This window comes from Nomascus leucogenys, chromosome 2, assembly GCF_006542625.1.
Source record: "Nomascus leucogenys isolate Asia chromosome 2, Asia_NLE_v1, whole genome shotgun sequence".
Lineage (NCBI taxonomy): Eukaryota > Metazoa > Chordata > Mammalia > Primates > Hylobatidae > Nomascus > Nomascus leucogenys.
The window spans coordinates 21161623-21178570 of record NC_044382.1 but is presented as its reverse complement, the minus strand read 5'-3'; the positions used below and the strand labels follow the sequence as shown (position 1 = coordinate 21178570).

Here is a 16948-nt window from a genome sequence, read left to right as displayed (position 1 = left end):
TCCAAACTACAATTTTCATAAGCAGTTCATATTTTTGGCTCAGAAGTAATCCTACCAACAGCTAGTTGACACAGTGAAAAACATACTTGTGTATCTATTTAGCACATTTGCCTACTTGAATTCTTGGGTGCAATATCAACTTTCCTTAAAAAGCCAGTTTAAATAGAAAAAGAGGGACTCCTCCCTAACTCATTTTATGAGGCTAGCATTATCCTGATAACAAAACCTGGCAGAGGCACAACAAAAAAAGAAAATTTCAGGCCAATACCCCTGATGAACATCAGTGCAAAAATCCTCAATAAAATACTGACAAAACGAATCCAGCAGCACATCAAAAAGCCTATCCACCATGATCAAGTCGGCTTCATCCATGGGATGCAAGGCAGGTTCAACATATGCAAATCAATAAACATAATCCATCACATAAACAGAACCAATAACAAAAACCACCTGATTATCTCAATAGATGCAGAAAAGGCCTTCAACAAAATTCGACACCCCTTCATGCTAAAAACTCTCAATAAACTAGGTATTGATGGAATGTATCTCAAAATAATAAAAGCTGTTTATGGCAAACCCACAGCCAATATCATACTGAATGGGCAAAAGCCGGAAGCATTCCCTTTGAAAACCGGCACAAGACAAGGATGCCCTCTCTCACCACTCCTATTCAACATAGTGTTGGAAGTTCTGGCCAGGGCAATCAGGCAAGAGGAAGAAATAAAGGGTATTCAAATAGGAAGACAGGAAGTCAAATTGTCTCTGTTTGCAGATGACATGATTGTATGTTTAGAAAACCCCATCGTCTCATCCCAAAAGCTCCTTAAGCTGATAAGCAAATTCAGCAAAGTCTCAGGATACAAAATCAATGTGCAAAAATCACAAGCATTCCTATACGCCAATAATAGAGAAACAGAGAGCCAAATCATGAGTGAATTCCCATTCATAATTGCTACAAAGAGAATAAAATACCTAGGAATACAACTTGTAAGAGATGTGAAGGACCTCTTCAAGGAGAACTACAAACCACTGCTCAAGGAAATAAAAGAGGACACAAACAAATGAAAAAACATTCCATGCTCATGGATAGGAAGAATCAATATTGTGAAAATGGCCATACTGCTCAAAGTAATTTATAGATTCAATGCTATCCTCATCAAGCTACCATTGACTTTCTTCACAGAATTAGAAAAAAAATACTTTAAATTTCATATGGAACCAAAGAAGAGCCCATATAGCCAAGACAATCCTAAGCAAAAAGAACAAAGCTGGAGGCATCATGCTACCTGACTTTAAACTATACTACAAGGCTACAGTAACCAAAACAGCATGGTACTGGTACCAAAACAGCATGGTACTGGTACCAAAACAGAGATATAGACCAATGGAACAGAACAGAGGCCTCAGAAATAATGCCACACATCTACAACCATCTGATCTTTGACAAAGCTGACAAAAACAAACAATGGGGAAAAGATGCCCTATTTAATAAATGGTGTTGGGAAAACTGGCTACCCATAGGCAGAAACCTGAAACTGGACTCCCTCGTTACACCTTATCCAAAAATTAACTCAAGATGGATTAAAAACTTAAACATAAGACCTAAAACCATAAAAACCCTAGAAGAAAACCTAGGCAATACCATTCAGGACATAGGCATAGGCAAAGACTTCATGACTAAAACACCAAAAGCAATGGCAACAAGAGCCAAAATTGACAAATGGGATCTGATTGAACTAAAGAGCTTCTGCACAGCACAAGAAACTATCATCAGAGTGAACAGGCAACCTACAGAATGGGAGAAAATTTTTGCAATCTATCCATCTAACAAAGAACTAATATCCAGAATCTATAAGGAACTTAAACAAATTTACAAGAAAAAAAAAAACCCATCCAAAAGTGGGCAAAGGATATGAACAGACACTTCTCAAAGGAAGACATGCATGCAGCCAACAAACATATCAAAAAAATCTCATCATCACTGGTCATTAGAGAAATGCAAATCAAAAATACAGTGAGATACTATCTCACGCCAGTTAGAATGGCAATCATTAAAAAGCCAGAAAACAGATGCTGGAGAGGATGTGGAAAAATAGGAATGCTTTTACACTGTTGGTGGGAGTGTAAATTAGTTCAACCATTGTAGAAGACAGTGTAGCGATTCCTCAGGGATCTAGAGCCAGGAATACCATTTGACCCAGCAATCCCATTACTGGGTATTTACCCAAAGGATTATAAATCATTCTACTATAAAGACACATGCACATGTATGTTTACTGCAGCACTATTCACAATAGCAAAGACTTGGAACCAACCCAAATGCCCACCAGTGATCGACTGGATAAAGAAAATGTGGCACATATACACCATGGAATACTATGCAGCCATAAAAAAGGATGAGTTCACATTCTTTGCAAGGACATGGATGAAGCTGAAAACCATCATTCTCAGCAAACTGACACACGAACAGAAAACCAAACATCCCATGTTCTCACTCATAAGTGGGAGTTGAACAATGAGGACACATGGACACAGGGAAGGGAACATCACACACTGGGGCTTGTCGGGGGGTGGGGGGGCTAGGGGAGGGATAGCATTAGGAGAAATACCTAATGTAGATGATAGGTTGATGGGTGCAGCAAACGATGATGGCATGTGTATACCTATGTAACAAACCTGCACGCTCTGCACATGTATCCCAGAACTTAAAGTATAATTTTAAAAGCCAGTTTAATAGCCAGTAAATTAACAACAATTATAAGTTTCAGTTTTTCAATCTTTTAAAACCATTAAGATACAATGAAGAAAAGTTTATTCAGCCAGTGCTTTCACTAAGGAATTTGAACTGCCCAATGCAGAAAACCATGTGAGAAGTCAACAATTTTTAAACCAAAGCCACCAGCTATTATTTTTTTCTGAAGGGTGCTCTGTGAGATGTTAGTAGGTAATATGTTAACACAAAAATTTGGGGGGAGTTCACACTAAATAAGATTGGGAAACGCTGAAATAGAGTTTAACATGTTTCTTTACTGTAAAACTTTTGAGACATAACAATGATAATGGACACTGACACTCTTCAAGGTGGGGTGTGACATGTTTTTTCCAAACTTATTTGACCAAATTTTGTCAGAATATCTAAAAGGCTTGGATTCTCACTGTCCAATGTAGAGAAATACTGCTCTTGTCCTCTTAAATTTGGTAACTCGGCTCCTTGAAAGTTCAGACTAACTCTATTTTCAGTCACTTTGCAGTGAAACTAGTTTTTTTTTTTTGCAAATAGCCAGAGCAGCTTTGCCCAAAGCATAGAACAGTTTGAGTGACATTCTAAACATATTGAGATTTCAACATATTTTGAGACTATTCTTATAACAAATGTCATTACCTAACAAACAAGGCAATGAGACCTACTAGAAAGTACTTGTGGCTTTGAACTTGGAGAATTTCACTTTGATGACTTAGAAAGGCAGATGAATTACTGCCAGTGGGGCAGGGCTTTGTTTGGACTGTAGATCTCTAGTTGGTGGTTTGAAAAGCTGTAAATGATCAGATATGGGCGTTTGTAGTTGGGAATGCTTATCTGCAATTGGGTACTTTATAAATGAAATACTCTTATTTCCCAGCCCAAATTGTACTGTGGATCTATAAACAATCCAAACTCCTGGCTTCTGATCCCAGCACTGAGGAAAAGGAGGAAGAGTAAAAAAATAGCCCAGTGCTAGCCATTAAAAGAAAAGTTTAAGGAAAGAATCGGAGAGGGCAGGGCTACCCTACAGACAGGCAGTTAGGATATACCGACCTGTGCTCTATCTTATTCACTGCTTTACACAGTGATTTCATCAACCAATTTGTCTAGAAGAATAAGGTCTATGGTAAAAATCCAGTTAGTCACAAAGGTGCTATTAAATGAGATGAGGTAAAATGGGTCAAATTGTTGCATACATTTCTCCTTAATGGTATAGACATCAAATGTGTAGACAATCAAATGTTACTTTAGTTCAGATGTGAAGTGACATAATGTTTGCTTTCTATCACGAAGAAATTAAAGTTTTACTCTTTAACGACATCAAAATGACATTGGGCATAGTAATAAAGAACATAAAACCATGAAAACAAAATTTGTATTGGGAAAGAAAATGTCATGTACAATAAATGTAAGTCTGATGACATGTATTAACAAATTTTGTTTAAGGAACAAACACAGGTTTAGTAAAGTAAGAACGTGGAAGCTTAGAAGAGATTTCCATACACAATTTCCACACAGTTTTAAGTAACAAGATCTCAATTTGCATAAATTATATAGATCACTGAGGGAAAAGTGTATTGGCTGGTATTTCCCATCATCAATTCACTTTGTACCTTAGAGATCTTTTACCATGATCTCAACTTTCATAGTCCTGATACTGTTCTAAAAAGGCCCTCTCAATCCCTAACTGGGTACTTACCAGGAGGTTATGTCACAGGTAGGGTTTTTTTTGTTCATCGGGAATTAAATAAATTCCACATGCTCTTAAATAAACTTCATGGTTTTCAAGACAGCTGCTTGAGCCAAATCTGGAAGAGCTCTTCCATTCTGGGACGTGCTTAAGTCACATGTACATATGTGTAAAGAGTTTGGAAATGGCATCAGAATGTATGCGCAACTTTGTTGATACATGTTTAAGTCTCATGTGAGCTAATAGAATCTATGCAATTCTGGAGACTATCAGGTAAAAATGAATATCTGTATATGGTATAGAAAACAATCTTCTATGCACAATACTCTGTTTGCTTATTTCTATCCCCCAAACAGAAAACATCCAACAAGAAAAATTTTATCTATGTTTATTTAATTACAACAAAGAATAATGTATGCCAAATGGAAAAAAATATTTTAAAATGATAAAATATTTAGAAACAGAAATGACTAAATTTAGCTGAAGAATCACCCAGGTGCCATTAAAACACATTTGGAACTTATAATTGGTTATTAGTGTTAAGTTAAATTTAGCAACCGAGTCCAAGTTCACTAAGAGTTGTCAAAATACTTTCAAAATGTTACATCAAAAATTGACAACATCCATAAGTATTACATAAAAAGCAAACAAAAAATCATTTAAAAAAATGTATCCTGAGATAAAATAAAAATCACACTACGCTAGATTTATACCCCCTTTCTCCTCACATACAACTGTGAGGCTTCAGTATTTTGCATGTTCCAGGATAAAGTAATAATACATGTTGATAAAAATTTCAGCCATTAAAAATAAACTACTTAATAACTTAAATATTCCTACAATGAAACATCCAGACTCTAGTTTCACTAATCAAAATTTTATGAAGACATAAATTGCATTTGGTTTTAACTCCTCAAATCATGCCTGAAAACTTTCAACAAAGAATTCTAGGCTTTTTTTTTTTCTCATACCAACTGACCCAGAATATATTTTAAGAAATGTTTATTTTCTGTGCATATTTGTTTTAAAATTATAAATCCCTGAGCACTTTTTCTTCTTCCTCCTCATCACTGTCAGTGACATTGACTTGCTGGATGCTAGAAGGAGTTGATGTCGGGGCTGTGAAGACATTCTCCAAGGTTCCAATGTCCAGCTGAGGCACAGGGTTTAAGTCTTCTTCCCCACTGTAGCTATGACTGTTATGGTAAGAAGTTCCATTCATGTTCTCACAACTCCGAGAATTTTCGCTGTGTGTGCATTCACTTGAGTAGGCTCTAAAAGAATAGTCTCTATTTAAAGCTGAAAATATACCCTCATGTTTTGGGTACCTGTCTTCATAATAACTAAGGCATTCTGGCACTGAACTCGGAAAATTTCCATAGCCAAAGGGAGGCCGACTGTAAGGGCATGTACTGCGGCAGAAAAACACAAACAAGGAATTAGATCTTGCCCACATATTGCCTTGCATACAGACTAACAGAGCAAGTTAATGCATCCTCTTTAGGGTTTGGAAAGTTCGTTTCTGCAAACAATTCATGTATTCCTCTGCTCTTTTACCACTGCTCAGTCCCCACCCACAAGAAACAGGAAAGGAAGCTTGTGACTGGAATATTCAACAGCACTATTATCTATCGTTAGCCTCAGGCTTCTTACCTTTGACAACCATGATAACAAAATTGCTTATTCTGGTCTTTCTCTCATGATGCCTCATATCATATAAGGTTTTGGAAATGCAGATGTGTGTTGAGCTATGCTAAGAACTGACACTTAGTGGTTGGGCGTGGTGGCTCATGCCCGTAATCCCAACACTTTGGGAGGCCGAGGCGGGTGGAACAGGAGGTCAAGAGATAGAGATCATAGTGAAACCCCATCTCTACTAAAAATACAAAAAATTAGCTGGGCATGGTGGTGCATGCCTGTAGTCCCAGCTACTCAGGAGGCTGAGGTAGGAGGATCGCTTGAACCCAGGAGGTAGAGGTTGCAGTGAGCCAAGACTGCGCCACTGCACTCCAGCCTGGTGAGAGTGAGACTCCATCTCAAAAAAAAACAAAAACAAACAAAAAAACCCACAGAATTGACACTTAGTAAACAATGCAATAGTGCAATAGTTGTTTTTACTGGTATTTGAAAGGAAGCTCATGGTGGGGGGGAAATGTGTAACTAGATTGAAATCGAGATCCAGAATATTGAGGCACTGGAACAGAAGACAACTTAAATTTTTTCATTGACATTCAATAATAAAGTAAATTTAAAACACTGTTACTACTAGAAAGATTTAAAATTGATAGTAAACTATGGTATTAAAGGTCTTTTCCAAAACATTTTTTGGAGGGCAGGAATGTGAAGAATCAAAAAGACATTTTGCAGTTTTACAAATTACGGTTTTTTGGTGGGGCGCAGTAGCTCACGCCTGTAATCCCAGCACTCTGGGAGGCCGACGGGGGCAGATCACAAGGTCAGGAGATCGAGACCATCCTGGCTAACACGGTGAAACTCTGTCTCTACTAAAAATACAAAAAATTAGCCAGGCGTGGTGGCGGATGCCTGTAGTCCCAGCTACTCAGGAGGCTGAGGCAGGAGAACGGCATGAACCCGGAAGGCGGAGCTTGCAGTGAGCCGAGATCACGCCACCACACTCCAGCCTGGGCGACAGAGTGAGACTCCATCTCAAAAAAAAAAAAACCAAAAAACAAAGGCAAATCCAAAATTTCTGCCACTTGCTGGGCACAGCAGTGCATGCCTGTAGTTCCAGCTACTCAGGAGGCAGAGGCAGGAGGATTGCTTGAGCCCAGAAGTTTGAAGCCAGCCTGGGCAATATAGTGAGACCCCATCTCAAAAAAAAATTTTTTTTTAAAGATTGTACCTCAAAAATTATGCTACTCAAACCCATTTGTCAATTTTTTTTAAGTATTATTATCTCTTTCAATGGCATAGAGCAGGAATTATAGGAAGAGGTAGAGTCCAACCATCTAGTGACAGATAACATAAACATAATGACCATACTCATCAGCAAAACCCATGGCAAGTTAAGTGTTTCACTTCTGGCCTTCACACACACACACACACAGTCAACTCTGTTACCTTACTTTTAAAAACCTAAGTATGACAGACATACTAGACTATTATCTCAACCTCTGAAACTATGCCCTACCCCCAAATCTTCAAGTGCTAGGTACCTTGCTCATGTTAATTATAACAAATGAGGTAAGGTTTCTAAAATTTTTCAGGTTTACATGCCTACTGCCACTCTTAGTTCAGGCATTTTAAATTTAATACACATGTCCTGAATATACTGTGCTTCTTTTTTTTTTTTTTTTTTTTTTTTTGAGACAGAGTCTCATTCTGTCACCTAGGCTGGAGTGCAGTGGCATGAATTTGGCTCACTGCAAGCTCTGCCTCCCAGGTTCAAGCAATTCTCCTGCCTCAGCCTACCGAGTAGCTAGGATTACAGGTGCCCGCCACCATGTCTGGCTAATTTTTGTATTTTAGTAGAGATGGGGTTTCACCTTGTTGGCCAGTCTGGTCTCGAACTTCTGACCTCAGGTGATCCGCCCACCTCAGCCTCCCAAAGTGCTGGGATTATGGGTGTGAGCCACTGCGCACGGCCAAATACACTGTGCTTCTGGCTAGCACAACTTTGCTCATATAGCAGGTCTCTCTATCCATTGAACTCCACAGATAATTCAGGGATGAAAAGAGGCTGACTATGGGTACAAACACACAGTTAGATAGAAGATGTAAGTTCTACTGTTCAGTAGCACAGTAGGGTGCCTGTAGTTAGCAACAATGTCTTGTGTATTTCAAAGTAGCTATAAGAGAGGACTAAAAATGTTCCCAATATACAGAAATGATAAATAATCAAGGTGACAGATAACCCAAATGCCCTGACTTGATCATTACACATTTTATACATATTTATGACACGTACCCCATAAATACGTAAAATGTTATATATCAATAAAACAAAAATCTATCCCTTCCACAAAGCCTTCATTTCAGCTAGAAATAATTCAACCAATAACTATCTTCTTCAGGACTCAATGTAGGCAAGATGCTATGTAAGGCTTGGTAGATAATTTTTTAAAAAACATAAAATCTAGGTATATATTAGACATGTGCTAAAGTCTATAATGCCAGCATTATAGTGACTATTTTGGTGTGGTAAAGACGAGTTAGTGTTATATTCAGAGAACAAAAAGATCAATTAAGACAAAGCCAATCCTAGAAGGTTACATGAGTGAAAGTAAAAAACTATAAAAGCATCATGGTGTAGGGGGAAAAACATTAATTAGAATAGTTCAAATAATAATATTATCCAATATGTAAGCATTTACTATTTTTTAGGCATTGGCCAAGGAGTGTATATGTTATTTCAATATAACACTGAACAACACTCAGAACGACCCTAAGACATAGATACTATAAATATCTCCACTGTACAGATGAGGAAATGGAGCTTTAAAAAGGTTAAGTAACTTGCTCAAAGTGATATAATTAGTAAGTGGTAGACAGAATCATGCAATTTGACTCCAGAACTTGTTCTCCTAACTACCATGCCACCCTACCGAGGCTCTAGTTCTAGCTATGCCACATAAGAACCTGGTAAACTTAAGTAAATCTTACTTTATCTGATCCTTGTATCCTTCTTATATAAAATAGGGATAGCAATGCCTGTTCTGTCAACCTAAAAGGTCTGTCATAAGGAACAGGAGAATATAAGTAATGGAAACTAGAAACACTATTTCAACGTATGATTGGTAAGTCTTATAAGAAGTTACTGCAATTTGTAGCTTGAGGATATGTATTTGGTTCTTTTTTTATTTCTATCTCCTTATTGATATGATCTATTTGGTGAAACATTGTTCTTCTGGTTTCCTTTAGTTCTTTGTCCATGGTTTCCTTTAGTTCCTTGAGCATATTTAAAACAGCTGATTTAAACTGTCTATTAAGTCCAATGTCTCAGCTTCCTTGGGGATAGTTACTATTAATATTATTTCGTTGTGAATGCCCTACTTTCTTGTTTCTTTGCATATCTTGTAACTTTTTTGTTGAAAACTGGATGTTTTGAATATTATAATGTGATGCCACTAGAAATCAAATTCTTTCCCTTATCCAAGGTTTGTTGTTGTTGCTTGTTTGGGGTTGTAGTTGTTTATTTGGTTTTCTAGAGTATTTTTGTAAAGACTGTATTCTTTGTTATGCATGGTCATTGAAATCTCTGTTCAATTAGCTTAGCGGTCAGAAATTTGATAGAGATTTCCTTAAAAGCCTAGAAACAAAAACAAAACAAAACATATTTTCCTGGTCTTTACAGATTGGCTTTGAATTGGGGCACTCCTTAAATACTTAGCCAGGCTATTTTCAATTCTGCCTTAGTCTTTACTTCCTGCTTATACAGAGCCTACAGATCAGTCAGAGTTAAAAGCTTGGGGTCTTTTTGTGTATTTTCTGAACATGGGTCTAGCTCTGGATATGTGTGTGGCCTTCTGGATTTCCCATTTTTATATATATATATATATAAAATAAATATTATCATTACTTATATATATCTATATATATATATTATATATATAATTTAAGAGATGGGGTTTTGCTCTGTCACCCAGGCCAGAATGCAGTGGCATGATCATAGCTCACTACAGTCTCAAATTGCTGGGCTCAAGCAATCTTCCTGCCTCAGCCTCCCAAGTAGCTGAGACTACAGGTACACCACAACACCCAGCAACTTCCAGAGACTTGAATGATTGGTTTTTAAAAATAGTTTTCACCACTTACACTTGTTTGCTGGAGAATGGGTCCACGGAGCTCCCTGTGCTGCCATCTCAAAAATGAACCGTACTCTCACTTACCTTTTTAATTATTTGATTCTATTTCTATTCTTGAGCTTTGCTCTTGGGTGCAGTTAAATTACTTAAAAACAAGTTGGTCCTTTCGGGTCTTGCTTTTAAGAATTTTGAGCTGGGTGGCCGCCGATTGGGAGCCGATGGCGATCACCACCCTGTAAATCTCCCAGCACCCGTTGGGAGGCCGGAGGGCATGGTGGGAATCACCCTGGAGGGTCAGGAGGAGTTTGAGACCACCCTGGTCAACATGGTGAAACCCCGTCTCTACTAAAAATACAAAAATAAGCCGGGCATGGTGGTGCGGCCTGCAGTCCCAGCTACTCCGGAGGCTGAGGCAGGAGAATTGCTTGCCGAACCCGGGAGGCTGAGGTTGCAGTAAGCCAAGATTGTGCCACTGCACTCCAGCCTGGGTAACAGAGTGAGAATTCGTCTCAAAAAAAAAAAAAAAAAAAATTAGAGCACAATGGCTCATGCCTGTTAATTCCAGCACTTTGGGAGGCCAGGAGTTTGAAACCAGCCTGGGCAACAAAGTGAGGCCCTGTCTCTACAAAAAAATGAGAATATTAGCTGGGCATGGTGGTGCACACCTGTAGTCCCAGTTATTCAGGAGGCTGAGGAAGAAGGATCACTTAGGTCCAGGAGTTCGAGGCTGCAATGAGCTATGATCATGCCACTGCACTCCAGCCTGGGTGACATAGCAAGACCCACCCCGTAACTAAAAAAAAAAAAAGAATTTTTAGTTGTGACCACAGCAACATTTAGGCTAAGGCTATCTGAAGCAACACCCTTCTGAGTACCCAATGTTCTGTGCCCCATAAAAGTTTTCCAATCTAGTTGGTGGGACTATTCATAGCACTGTGTTAGTGCATGATTGCCAGATACTGTTTTCTCTAATCCTTTCAGGTGGTTCTTTCACTGCCGTGGGTTTTTTCTTCACAAGCATGCACTAATTAGTACTTCGCTGAATACTCAAGAGGGACCCTACACAGTCATCTGGAGTTCCCTCTGTGCGTAGCTCTCTTTTCTCTGGTACTCTATCCTGAAAAGTCTAGCTAATCAGGTCTCATTGGACTTCCAGTAGAGACGGGTGAAACCCCATCTCTACTAAAAATATAAAATTAGCTGGACATGGTGGTGGGCATCTGTAATCCCAGCTACTCAGGAGGCTGAGGCAGGAGAATCACTTGAACCCTGGAGGCAGTGCAGTGAGCTGAGATCGTGGCATTACACTCCAGCCTGGGCAAAAAGAGTGAAACTCCATCTCAAAAAGAAAAAGAAAAAGAAATGTCTGCATCCAGTGGACAGGGTGATTTTAGACTCTGAACCAATGTGTGAAACACCTTGGGAATTTTATTTCTAATGAAAATCACATAGAGTCCTGAGTAAAAACAAGATTCTTTCTGTGCTTTACCTGGATCAATGACAAAAATGTTATATTCCTTTTATCAAGGTTAAGAAGTCCTTCCAGCCAGGTGTGGTGGCTCATGCCTGTAATCCCAACACTCTGGGAGGCCAAGGCGGGCAGATCACTTAAGGCCAGGAGTTCAAGACCAGCCTGACTAACATGGCAAAACTCAGTCTCCACCAAAAATACAAAAATTAGCCAGGCATGGTAGCATGTACCTGTAATCCTAGCTACTCAGGAGGCTGAGGCACGAGAATCGCTTGAACCCCGGAGGCAGAGGCTGCAGTGAGTCCAGACCACACCACTGCACTCCAGTCTGGCAGACAGAACAAGACTCTGTCAAAAAAACAAAAAAAGAAAAATTCCTTCCAGGGTCTTGGCTTTATAGAGAGGTTTTAGTTTCAGTACCTATCCCCACCTTGAACAGGGGAGCAGAGCAGGGTCAAGACCTCATCTTTTTTCCCTTCACAGACATTAAAACTCAAGTTTAGGTTTTTTCTGTTTTTGTTTTTGTTTTAGAGACAGGATAACAATTTGTTGCCAAGACTGGCCTCGAACTCCACCTCAGCCTCCCAAGTAGCTGGGACTACAGGTTCATGACAGCACATCCAGCTTAAAACCCAAGTTTATAACCAATTAAACTATTTCTGAATCTGAAAATCATCTCTAGGACCACTATAACTAGTTTTCAACTTGTTGATCATTTTGGCACATGGTGACTTCCTAGCTGGTGAGTTCAGGTAGGTATTAAATTGTTCATATTTAAATTCAACATTTCTAGCTAGTTATAGCAGAAGGTATTCTACGTTAACTAAGTCTATCATGTTTTGGGACTGTAAGTTTCCCTCCTCCATAAAAGTTTAGGGAAAAGTTTGTATATGTATGTAGATATGCATTATTATGGAAGAAGTCCATAACTTCAATCAAATTCTCAAATGGGTCTCTGACCCAAACAAAGGTTAAAGAGAATTGCTTTTAACCTTTGATTCATTTGCCTAAAATTTTACAGTTTAGATGCTATTTCTACAAATCCAGGAATTATTTGAACTTACTTTCCCTACCATATATCTGAGTGTATTTTCCATATATTTCAAGCTAGTAAATCCCCATTTGTCTTCATATCTTTTCTTTATCCCTAATACATAGATTTTAAACATATTTTTTACTCAATGGCCAACAGAATGAAGATCCTATGTATCTCCCTTGAATGTGAAAGCCCAATATACTGCAAGAGGAAGGAAGAGGAAGGGGTAGGGAGAAAAGAACTAGTCTGAAGAATTAATGTAGTACACAGAAAGAGAGCATTTTGACAAACACAGTGTGATGATGGTTAAGATCTGAAGGCAAGAATAAGATGTTAGTCCCAGAGATGGGGAGCAGCACTTCTGAGTGTCCATCTGTTTTGTAAAATGACTCCTTGATTAAACCACCTAGCCTACTTGATTTTTACTCTACATACACAGGGCAAAGTGAACTGTTTAGCGAAAAGAAACATTTTTTGGTTTTTTGAGACGTGGTCTCACTCTGGTGTCCAGGTTGGAGTGCAGTGGCATGATCTTGGCTCACTGCAGCCTTCACCTCCCAGGCTCAAGTGATCCTCCCACCTTAGCTTCCTGAGTAGCTGGGACTACAGGCACATGCCACCACGCCCAGCTGATTAAAAAAAATTTGGGGGGTAGAGACAAGGTCTCACTAAATTGTCCAGGCTGGTCTCAAACTCCTGGGCCCAACAGATTCTCTCTCCTTGGCCTCCCAAAGTGTTGGGATTACAGGCGTGAGCCACCATGCCCAGCCAAAATTTTTTAATAATGAATAATCATAAATATATACATATATACACAAAATATGCATATGTATCTCAAATGTCCATTACAATTCTAACATTGAAATAGTTGGAAAATTCCACATATAAATAACTAGAGTAGGAAGGAAATATACATATAGTTTCACTCTTGTTGCCCAGGCTGGAGTGCAGGGGTGTGATCTTGGTTCACTGCAACCTCTGCCTCCCAGGTTCAAGCGATTCTCCTGCCTCAACCTCCCGAGTAGCTGGCATTACAGGTGCCCACCACCACACTTGGCTAATTTTTGTATTTTTAGTAGAGACAGGGTTTCATCATGTTCACCAGGCTGGTCTCAAACACCTGACCTCAGGTGATCTGCCTGCCTCGGCCTCCCAAAGTGCTGGGATTACAGGCGTGAGCCACTGCATCTGCCTAGAAATATTCCTTACAGAAGATTCCATTATCAGTTGGGAGAAGAGAAAAATTGAGAGAGAATCAATTAATTTTGGCATTTAGAGTTTACTGAAATATACTATCTAGACAGTCATAAATAGATTATCTATTTCCTTGGGAAAATTATCATCAAACACATACAGGTAGAGTCAGAAAAACAACTGAAAAATATTATAATTGATAAGGCTAGTATTCTTTTCTAAAAAACTATGCATAGCTTAATGTTTATAGTTGACATACTGCTCTGACATTCTTAAATGAAATAAAATTCAGTATAATAGCTAGTCACTTCATTTGGTTCTTCCAATAGCATTATTATTAATTAGCAATAATAGTATTAACAAAAAAGGTAGTTTCTGTCTTCTAAGAACTTACTTTTGGGTGGGAGCAGTGGCTCATGCCTACAATCCCAGCAGTTTGGGAGGCTGAGGCAGGTGGATCACCTGAGGTCAGGAGTTCGAGACCAGCCTGACCAATATGGTGAAACCCCATCTCTACTAAAAATACAAAAATTAGCTGGGTGTGGTGACAGGCACCTGTAGTCCTAGCTACTCGGGAGGCTGAGATAGGAGAATTGCTTGAACCCAGAAGGCGGTGCAGTGAGCCAAGATTGCGCCACTGCACTCCAGCCTGGGCAACAGAGCAAGACTCTGTCTCAAAAAAAAAAAAAAAAAAAGAACTTACTTTCAAGAGCTTCCTTTTAAAATGTTCCTTAAAGTGTCAGATAATTTATACATTAACAGCCAAATCTTATAAGCCTTGTCCTGAATGAGTAAGATAGACTTCTATGATTTAATCTATGTAATATGTAAGGAAACATTACCTGCCCCAACATCCACTTGACTATGTGAGGTTTTTATTCAAAATATATTTTTTCATATGATTTTCTGCTAGCAACTAACAGCTGCCAATCAAGAGGAGCTGTCATAAAAGAAGTCTTACTGATATAGTAAAAAAGACAAATATGAAATTCAAAATCAATCAAACCTGAATTTGACTATTGGCTCTGCAACTGTATAATCTTGATGAGGCTATTTATTAATCCATTTATTTAACTGAAAAAGTAGGGGAATATTATACCCAAGTCACAGGATTGTTTTAAAAACTACGTGTAAAAATTCTTAGCTCTCAAATCACTAAAAAGAAGAAAAATACAACAAACAAAAAAAGTAGTAACAGCTAGAGTGAGACTGTGGTACATAGCCCATTGTAATTGACTCTTCTTTGCCTATCCTGTGAGTAAATAGGGTCCAAGCATTTCCCATATTACAAAATTAATTACGTAGCAGATACAATTTCCACAATTTTTGTTATAGGCCTCAAGATTCTAACTAAGGCCAAGTGTTCCCAAATTTACTCATTCATTAAATTCAATCTACATCCTTCATATTCTTCTTATATGTAGGAAACATCTTGCAAAATTCTTCAAAATTCCTGTAAAATCCTAGATCCTTGCAGATAGCAATGAAAAGAGATTATCAACCTCCCTGGCCTTAAATTAAAAGTCTCTTGAGGTTTGATCCCTTGAACTAAAATACTTATTAAGGCTGCAAAAGATAAAAAGATTCTACAGAAAACAAAACAAACCCTAGATGACAAAAATCTTCCTTTCTCCTGATCTAATCCTCTGGTTCCACTTTCTTCCAGTCCTGAGCTAAGGACCCAAAAGCAAGCAATCGATTATAAACTGAAGCAACATAATATATACCTCAAAAGTTGTTTCTATTGAGGTGTAGGTATACCCTAGTGGGAAGTAGATTTACTTGTTAAGTAAGAAACAATAAAAGATTGGTGTTAAGACACTTTAATACTCCCGTCTCAACAGAAACCATCTTTGTCTACACATTTAACAGTAATTGAAAAGTAAAGGCTAGGCTGGGCATGGTGGTTCACACCTGTAATCCCAGCACTTTGGGAGGCCGAGGTGGGCAGATTATCTGAGGTCAGGAGTTCAAGACCAGCCTGACCAACATGGAGAAACCCCATCTCTATTAAAAATACAAAAAAAAATTAGCCAGGCATGGTGACGCATGCCTGTAATCCAACTACTCTGGAGGCTGAGGCAGGAGAATCGCTTGAATCCAGGAGGCAGAGGTTGTGGTGAGCCAAGATCGCGCCATTGCACTCCAGCCTGGGCAACAAGAGCAAAACTCCGTCTCAAAAAAAAAAAAAAAAGGAAAGTAGAGGCTAATACTACTCTATCAAAATACTTCCAAGGGAGTTAAATTTCTATCATTCCAAAATGAAGTTACACATTTGTTTTCCCTAGATACTTCTCTATGAAAACTTAATTCCTTTATCGGTAATTTACGTGGGAAATTTTCTAATTTGGTAAAAAGGGCACAAAGAGGTAGTATAACTTTGGTCTAGTCATTTAACCTAGGTAAATAAACAATTTTTCACTTAGACCAAGTGCCCTCCTCTATACCCTTGCTATTCAAAGTGTGGTCCATAAACCAGCAGAATTGGCAATCACTTGGGAGCTTGCTAGAAATGCCAAATATCAGGCATACTATAGCCCCATATGGGATACTACTATACCCCAGACCCAATGAATCAGAATCTGCATTTTAACAAAATACCACATGATTTATATACACAATAAAGTTTGAGAAGCACCCCCTCTATACAATAAGCACACCTCAATACATTTGACTAAATGATCTTAAGGTCCCTTATAGTTATTTTGCATGAAAAATTGTATCTGACAACATTAAAGCCTATATTCTCGTTCTTTTTTTTTTTGAGATGGTCACCCAGGCTGGAGTGCAGTGGTGTGATCTCAGCTCACTGCAACCTCCGCCTCCCAGGTTCAAGTGATTCTCCTGTTTCAGCCTCCTGAGTAGCTGGGATCACAGGCACATGCCACCACGCCTGGCTAATTTTTGTATTTTTAGTAGAGACAGAGTTTTACCGTGTTGGCCAGGCTGGTCTCAAACTCCTGACCTCAAGTTACCCACCCACCTTGGCCTCCCAAAGTGCTGGAATTACAGGTGTGAGCCACTGCCTGAAGCCTATATTCTTATGTAA

The 16948-nt window shown here is 38.7% G+C and overlaps 1 protein-coding gene across 3 annotated transcripts in view; it reads right to left on the bottom strand.

Annotated features, from left to right (window-relative positions):
- Positions 1-4804: 4804 nt before the first annotated feature.
- Positions 4805-16948, bottom strand: part of SOX30 (SRY-box transcription factor 30) — a 66622-nt gene continuing 54478 nt past the window's right edge. For all 3 annotated transcript variants that reach the window (XM_030825878.1, XM_003268580.3, XM_003268581.3), the window contains one exon: positions 4805-5845. In XM_030825878.1, coding sequence (XP_030681738.1) covers positions 5464-5845 — 382 coding nt within the window. In that variant the 3' untranslated portion in view covers positions 4805-5463. The remainder of the gene's footprint in view (positions 5846-16948) is intronic.